The sequence below is a fragment of the Pimephales promelas genome, chromosome 3 (genome assembly GCF_988280905.1).
Source record: "Pimephales promelas chromosome 3, fPimPro1.hap1.1, whole genome shotgun sequence".
Classification (NCBI taxonomy): domain Eukaryota; kingdom Metazoa; phylum Chordata; class Actinopteri; order Cypriniformes; family Leuciscidae; genus Pimephales; species Pimephales promelas.
Genome location: NC_142771.1, coordinates 31,750,662 through 31,758,564, shown reverse-complemented (window position 1 = coordinate 31,758,564; position 7,903 = coordinate 31,750,662). Strand labels below are relative to the sequence as shown.

Below are 7,903 nucleotides of genomic sequence, written 5' to 3'. Positions count from 1 at the left end.
TATCAAAAAGTGGCCTATTTCCTGTCTTCACCCTAATTGTTCCCACTGACCAATCAGAATATCCATTGCTGTACTACTACTAAAGTACACAATGTGCAAAATTAAGTTGTGATAAGGGGTAAAAATTGAGTTAAGATAAAGAGTTTGTGAATAGATTGTTTACAGATGGAGAAGGTAAATATAGCATTGTGCTGCTTGTGGCGTGTTCGATCATGATTCCAGTTGGCAGCTCATCCAGCTCAAGTTGTTTGTATGGAAAACCCAACCAGCCATAATAGGGCGGTCCCGACTGAGCTGAACACCCAGTCATCAGACAGAGGGGGCACATTATCCAACAGTCTCAGACTTTAACTTTCGACTTAATTTTAACCCTGAGGAAACATCAGCCTCCAGCAGTGTGTGTGTGTGTGTGTGTGTGTGTGAGAGAGAGAGAGAGAGAGAGAGAGAGAGAGAGAGAGAGAGAGAGAGAGAGAGAGAGAGAGAGAGAGAGAGAGAGAGAGAGAGAGAGAGAGAGAGAGAGAGAGAGAGAGAGTGCGAGGATTAGGAGTAGGAGTGATGTCCTGAGATTACTCAGCATCTAAAATAAGCCCAGCACTGAGGAAGTCTGTTTATCCGAGACTGAAGAACAGAGACTGGACTATTACCTGTGAGCACAATGACTGCGCTGTATCACACATTCCTGCTCTTTACAGGTGAGGCTGCTCACATCTCATTTAACCATTCCTTCTCACGCTGCTTTTGTCTTATATAGTCTACATTTGCTCATTTAGCTACTCAAAGAAGTGTGGCACGCACTGGACACATGTAGTGTGTGTGTCTGTTAGTGTGATGCTCCTTAAAAACAATGTGCATTTACTTTTAATCTATAACATATTTAGAAATAAGTTTTGCATGCAGGATGATGATACATATAGAATCGTTTTTTTTTAGTTGTTATAGAACAAAATGTAAAATGCAAAAAGGCAACTTTACTCCACTACTGGGGTAAGAAGCCTCCACTTGTAAAACCTTTACAGAATGTATGACTTTTGATTGAATTCTTATTCATTTTATTTTTTGCAATGGCGCAGTGGATAAGACACATGCCTTTGGTGTGAGAGACCCGGGTTCGAATCCACTGTGAGACACCACTGCAAGACACTTAACCCATAGTTGCTCCAGGGGCGTGCGACCTCTGACATATATAGCAATTGTAAGTCTCTTTGGATAAAAGCGTCAGCTCAATGAATAAATGTAGATGTAAATGTAAAACATAATCAACTGTTCTGTTTAAAATTGAATTTGGACAAATTTAGCTAAATAATCTAATAATTAATTACAGACAAAGCAGAATCCTATAAAAGAGATTAATCTGAAAGGTAAACTTATTCTAGTGAATTAAATCTTTTCTTGAATTAAATGGGCAATTAAATATGTAAATATTCACATGCTATAGTATAGTTTTAATTCAAGATATGTCATAAATAGCAATGCAAATGTCTGAAATGTACATCTAATTTATGGAAATACTAAATAATAACCCCATCAATTACAGTTTAAAAATAATAACACTAGAAACAACATGCCAAATAATGGTGCCTTCTGTGCCAATTCTGGTGGCCCATCTTACCCCAAGGGTCTAATTTGATTTTTTTTAAAGCTAAAACTTTTTCTCCACAAATCTAAAAACATTGATGTGTCCACAAAAAATAACGTTATTAATAATATATATGCTATTATTAAAATTATATATTATTAGGGCTGTCAAACGATTAATCACGATTAATCACGATTAATCACATCCAAAATAAAAGTTTGTGTTTACTTAATATATGTGGGTGCACTGTGTATAATTATTTTATATATATAAATACACACACATGCGTGTATATATTTAAGAAATATTTTCCTGTATATAGATTTATATATAATTTGTATACAAAATAATTATACACTGTGCACCCACATTATCTAAACTAAACACAAACTTTTGTTTTGGATGCGATTAATCACAATGAATTGTTTGACAGCCCTATATATTATATTAATTTTAATAGACTACATACTTGTTATTTCTATATATTATGACTAAAAATGCATTTAATAGCTATTTTTAAAATGCATATTTTTTTTAAATAAAAAAAAAATCCATAAAATGACTTTGAAGATACAAAGTATGAATACGTTTAAGATTGATTTATTTATGCAGAGTGGACAAAACAAAGTAAAAGTTCAGATCTTATGAGTAAGAGCGAAACACTGGTCATTTAGACTTTAAGAGATCCACAACTGGAATCTGACACTTAATCGGTGGAATCTGACACTGCATTGGTAAAAAATGGCCCTATTCTTTCCTTGCAAAACTCTAGAAAATAAAGGACATGAATTTAAGCTTTTACCACTTAGTTTGTTTATAATAAATTACTATCAATGTCAAATATTTCATATATGGTCTCATAACAAATAACATTATATGTGAGAATATGGCAATATATTTTAAAAGCGTACAGCATAATATGTTAAAGTGTGTTAAAAAGTAATTGGATAAAAGTCTGCTAAAATGAATGCATGTAAAAGAAATGTTGGGTTAAATGATAATGAATACCTGCCGGGCTAAATTCCCCCTTTTGCTCTTTTCAGTCAGCATGGCTTCCCTGCAGCCACAGAGGTCTCCAAGGAGTAAAAGGGGTCTGCTGGAACTAGCTGGGGTTATAAAGTGCAGCACGGGACGATTAGCTTTATCCTATGTGATGTACGGATGTTACTGCGGAATTGGGGGTCAAGGGTGGCCCAGAGACAGAGCGGACTGGTAAGACACCTACAAATAGAGAGGCTAAATAGAGAGGCTAAGGGGTTGACCACTTATTTAGGAAAAATATTGTATGGTAGAGACAACAAATATTTTGATCTTGTATGAATTGTGCCCTGAATTACACATATGATGTTTGTCAATTTAAAACAGTGATTCCCAATCCTGGTCCTGGGGACCCACAGCTCTGCACATTTTATATGTCTCCTTTATCTGACCCACCCAGTCCAGTTCAGAGCTCTTTCTTAACGAGATGATGATCTTAATCAGGTGTGTTAAATGAGGGAGATGTACAAACTTTGCAGAGCTGTAGGTCCCCAGGACCAGGATTGGGAACCACTGATTTAAAAGATACATTTTAAAGTCAATAACATTACTGTTTGATGTACAACCATTGAGGTATAAGACTGTGAAAATACGTAATTACAAAGACTACAAACCCCAAAGGTGCACATTTTCTCTCAATGAATGAAGCTAACTTTACTGAGGCTAACGTCTGTCATTGTTTCTGTAGTCTTACGTTATAATCGTAACGTTACGCCGTCATGCCTGAGTGTTTTGTACCAGCCTCAGCCTCTCTATAGATCATTTTGCAAGATGTAAACAACACTGGTCCAGAAGCACTTCCTGTTTTAGTTTTTTAACACTACATAAAAGCTGGGATAAAATACAACCAACAGAACATTTAAAACTGAATCAAAAAGTTAAACAAACATCTTTAAGATGTTGAAATAAAGAAAACAGTTACAAACTGAAACAGGAAGTGTTTCTGGACCAGTGTTGTTTACATCTTGCAAAATGGACTATATCAGAGCCTCTCTGTGATTGCAAGCACTTCTCTTTGCAATGGTTTGATTTGCTCAGTCTTTTTTTTAAATTACTCCATGCTTCTTGGTCACATGGTGTCCATTTCTGTGGCATTTTCCAACTGGGGAAAGGAATACTCCCAACTCTCCCACACACAAAATAACTGTTTCCCTTAACCTCAGTTTAGGACGCAGAGACCAATTTCGCTGCTCCCTGAGAAAGAGCTCCTCGGAGGTAGACAGCGAGATGAAAAAGAATAAACAAACCTGCTTATATCATTGCACCACGTTCCACAGCGGTATTGTTTAATGGAATCTCACAGAGTCAGCAGTTTATCTGACACACTCAGCCGCTCTCTGTGTATGAGTTCACGGTGTATTTCTGCAAGTCTACTTGAATTATAGGCTACGTTACATAATGAAGAAACAATTCAAAACCAGACAGAACTGGGCTCGGCCCTCTGTGTCGTTTCATTAAAGGTAATCTCAAGGGCATGTGTTCTTCTCTGTAGGTGTTGTCACAAGCATGACTGCTGTTATGGGGATGCAGAACTTGCGGGCTGTCAAACAAAAACGGACCGGTATCAGTGGACGTGCGATGACAAGCAGGCCGACTGTGGTATGATGTGCTAATTAGACCCTAAACACCATATTTAGATTTGTTTACACTGTAGAAATTGTTGAAACAAAGTTGAAATGACTTTAAGGGATAGTTCACTTTGAAATACATTTTTGATGTGTTTTAGCGTACCTCAAGGGAATCCAAGATGTAGGTGTCTTTGTTTCCACAGTATTTTCAATTTTGATATTTTTAGGTCAAACCGTTTGTGTCAATCAGTCATATAATGGAGGGCTATGGTCACCACCTCAAAGAGCATGCACAGAGAAGTCCAAATCAAACATGATTTAATGACTCGTAAATGGAAGTACACATTGATGGTCTAAGACACGAAACGAGCGGTTTGTGTGAGAAAACGAACAGTATTTATTTTGTTTTTACCTCTTGTTACCACAAAGCGCTCGTGTCCTCAGATCACTTGGACGTGGCTGTGGTTACAAGAGGTAAAAACGATATAAATACTGTTCGTTTTCTCACACAAACCGCTCATTTCGTGTCTTAGACCATCAATGCGTACTTACATTTACGAGTCATTAAATCATGTTTAATTTGGACTTCTCTGTGCATGCTCTTTGAGGTGGTGACCATAGACCTCCATTATATGACTGATAGACACGAACGGTTTGACCTAAAAATATTAAAACTGAAACTACTGCGGAAACAAAGACACCTACATCTTAGATGCCCTTGAGGTAAGCTAAAACATACCATAAATGTATTTCAAAGTGAACTATCCCATCCAAGTTGATTGTACTTAAAAAAGTAAGGCAGCAATTTTTGTTTTTGTAAAAGTCGGTAAAGAGGAAACTGATGTTTTGTTTGGTCTTTTCCTTCGGCTCCAGGAAGTAGTAGTGACACGGAGTGTGTATTATAGCAGACGGGACACTTCAGGCTAAAAAGACTAACCAAACCACGGGATATTTTAAGATCTTTTTCTTGCAGTAAACACCATAATGTGCAATAGTCAACACTCATGAGATTTAAAGTACATTGTTTAAGTGACATAAAAGTGATGGTTTTAATTTATGGTTAAAATATGGTTTCCTTCATTCTATATGCAAACTACTCATTTTACACAGCCGACAATTTACATTTATGTGTCTTCAACGCAGACGTGCTTAATGACAGATGTGCGCAAATCCTCTGCCGATGCGACAGGGAAGCGGCCAGATGCCTCAGAAGGGCTCCGTTCAACCAAAAGTACGCTCTGTGGCCGGATTTCCTCTGTGGATGTGTTCATCCTACCTGCAACATTTACTAATGTCAGGACCTAATGCTTGGAGAGCTTGTTTGATGAATATTAGTTTGAATTTCTATTGTTAAAAGAATTTCCATTTTCTACATATGTATTTTATATTTGCATAGTTGACTTTCAAAAGTGAATTGAATAAAGTATGTGCAAAATATTCATAATTTTGCTCATCCTTTATAAAGTACATAGCCAAATTACAGTCATGACATCAGAGTGTTTTCTGAATGGCACTTCACCATTTTTGCCTGTAGGGGGCGGCCGGGGCTAGTTGTCACACTAGTTACCTATAGTATTTCTCAGGATAGGTTTAGTTTAGACAAATGTGACACAAACAACAAGTACCATACTGTTAGGACCTCGTCATGCAGACCTCACAATACGCACAACAGCTTCAATACACAAGACATAAACAGGTTTTGCATTTCCTGAGAAACGGTGTCACTTTGATCTTCCAAAATTGACCCTTTTGGTTCACACCTTTACAGACAGATTCAGTGTAATTAAATCGAATATTTACTTTTACATTACATTACACTTTTACATGCATTTTGCAGACAATTTGTATCCAAAGCGACTTTAACGAACAGAACGTCGAGGTCGACTATATACAGAACGCCAACTATATTATATACTCAATGCAGATTTATTTTACGACTGGATCAGGAAGAAAGCTATGAGAAGAGTAGAAATGCTGAGAAGATTGTGTGTGTGTGTGTGTGTGTGTGTGTGTGTGTCTGGGCGTAGCTTGCAGGGGGCTATAGCGAATGAAAGATGCTACTAGTTTTACAAATACAGTAAATGATATTTTCAACTTGAAAGTAATTATGCCTTTAATGTATACATTTGGAATTGTTATTTTGGAAATAAATGAATGAATCCAATCAAACTTACGTCTCCACAATCTCATTAGATTTATATTAGAAGTTATCGCATGATGAATCTTCATTTTGGTGGTAAATAACAGCAACAGTGTGTCTAGAGGGTGAGCACAGCAAAAGAGACTCAGCGAAGCTCTTACAAGTCATCTGATGTATCGCGCTTGCTGCTCTTAACGTAAACCACTTCTACATTATTAGGCTAATTTGGAGTGTGAATATGTTGGTTTACTATTAGAAAAGCTCAAATGTTGACTGACAGACACTCCATGCGATGCCATTGTCCCAGCAAAAACGTCCCGAGTAAGTTCATAAATAAAAATCAGTCCCCAGGTGTTCACAACCTAGGAAGTCGAGGAAGGCTGAGTTTTTTAAGGTTTTGTTACAAGCTGTTCACACATTCACAACAAAAAAGCAACGAATACATGGGAATTCTTACATATAGCACCTTAAATGGCTTTTTAGAAAAATCCAACAATGGTCTAAAATGGGCCATGGTTACATGTGACAATACCATTAAATAAGCTATGCATGAGGTCTAATGATATTTTTTATATAAATTAGCATGGGTCTCTTAAACATATATATCTTTTTTAAATGTGAAAAATTATAATTATTTTAAAATTATGAGAGCCATGGCACAAAACCTTTTTTTTTTTTTTTTTTTTTTTCACAGAAATCTGTTTCTAATTTTTATTTGATAGAGCATGTCAAAACATTGTTCATAATAAACATTTTCTTTGTTGGTAAGCTTCCTTATAATCACTTTAGGCTTACTTACCTTACTAACACAGTCTCATCCCAAGAAGTCATATAACTTACGTCTTGGGACGTCTTTTGACCATACGTCAACACCCGCCGTTTTAGGGTACCCTTTAACGTCGGTTACATGACGATCCTGGGACGTCATACAACTGACGCTTTACCTTTAACGTCAGTTAGGTGACAGGGTAGGTTTAGGTCTGGGTAGGGGGGTTAGGATCCGATAGCGTCATCTAATCGACGTTAAAGGGTACCCTAAAACGGCGGATATTGACGTATGGTCAAAAGACGTCCCAAGACGTCAGTAATTTCACTGACAAGCTTCATGTAACACTCTGCCCTGTATGCCTTGAAAACTCACACCAATTAAACCTTGTTAAATGTAAACAAGTGTTGAAGCAACAATGCAAGATCAGTTATTGTGATTGGCTTTATTAAAAAGAAAAAAAATGAAAACGGACACTTCAACTTTATATGGCCCATTTTACCTGACTTCACCCCAAAGAAAGGAACGACAATAAATGTTGTACAATATAACTTATAACATAGACTTGTCCTAAATATGTCATAGAAAAAGGAACATATTGAGCATTAATACACAGTTTATGTCTAGAGAGCTTGAATGTAATGTTAAAGAGTTATGGCACTGATCCAGCATAGGCCTACAGCACAAGATTAATGGATCATGCTGAAGCTTCAAATATGACCATAGCTGGTCTGGTGTGCAATTTCTTTTACCTAAAATGAATGTGTTAATATCCAGGGAATGATAAGAATCCTGAAGCTGGCAAAGCTTGTGTT

General features: G+C 36.8%; 1 protein-coding gene across 3 annotated transcripts; it reads left to right on the top strand.

Moving 5' to 3' along the window:
• Positions 1–337: 337 nt before the first annotated feature.
• On the top strand, positions 338–6,339 carry pla2g10 (phospholipase A2 group X). Of its 3 annotated transcripts, XM_089127697.1 has the most exons (5): positions 338–692; positions 1,071–1,192; positions 2,620–2,788; positions 4,107–4,213; positions 5,326–6,339. In XM_089127697.1, the coding sequence occupies exons 3-5, from the start codon at positions 2,625–2,627 to the stop codon at positions 5,472–5,474; spliced, it is 420 nt and encodes a 139-aa protein (XP_088983823.1). In that variant the 5' UTR covers positions 338–692; positions 1,071–1,192; positions 2,620–2,624; the 3' UTR covers positions 5,475–6,339. The 3 variants fall into 3 exon arrangements, with proteins under 3 accessions (XP_088983823.1, XP_039541612.1, XP_088983818.1); XM_039685678.2 differs by lacking the exon at positions 1,071–1,192; XM_089127692.1 differs by lacking the exons at positions 338–692; positions 1,071–1,192 and having other exon boundaries at positions 2,577–2,788.
• Positions 6,340–7,903: the final 1,564 nt, after the last annotated feature.

Coding starts and splice junctions, on each gene's coding strand:
- pla2g10 (XM_089127692.1), top strand. CDS start 2,577: ATGAATACCTGCCGGGCTAAATTCCCCCTTTTGCTCTTTTCAGTCAGC. Junction 2,789..4,106: donor CCCAGAGACAGAGCGGACTG/GTAAGACACCTA, acceptor TCTTCTCTGTAG/GTGTTGTCACAAGCATGACT. Junction 4,214..5,325: donor TGACAAGCAGGCCGACTGTG/GTATGATGTGCT, acceptor TCTTCAACGCAG/ACGTGCTTAATGACAGATGT.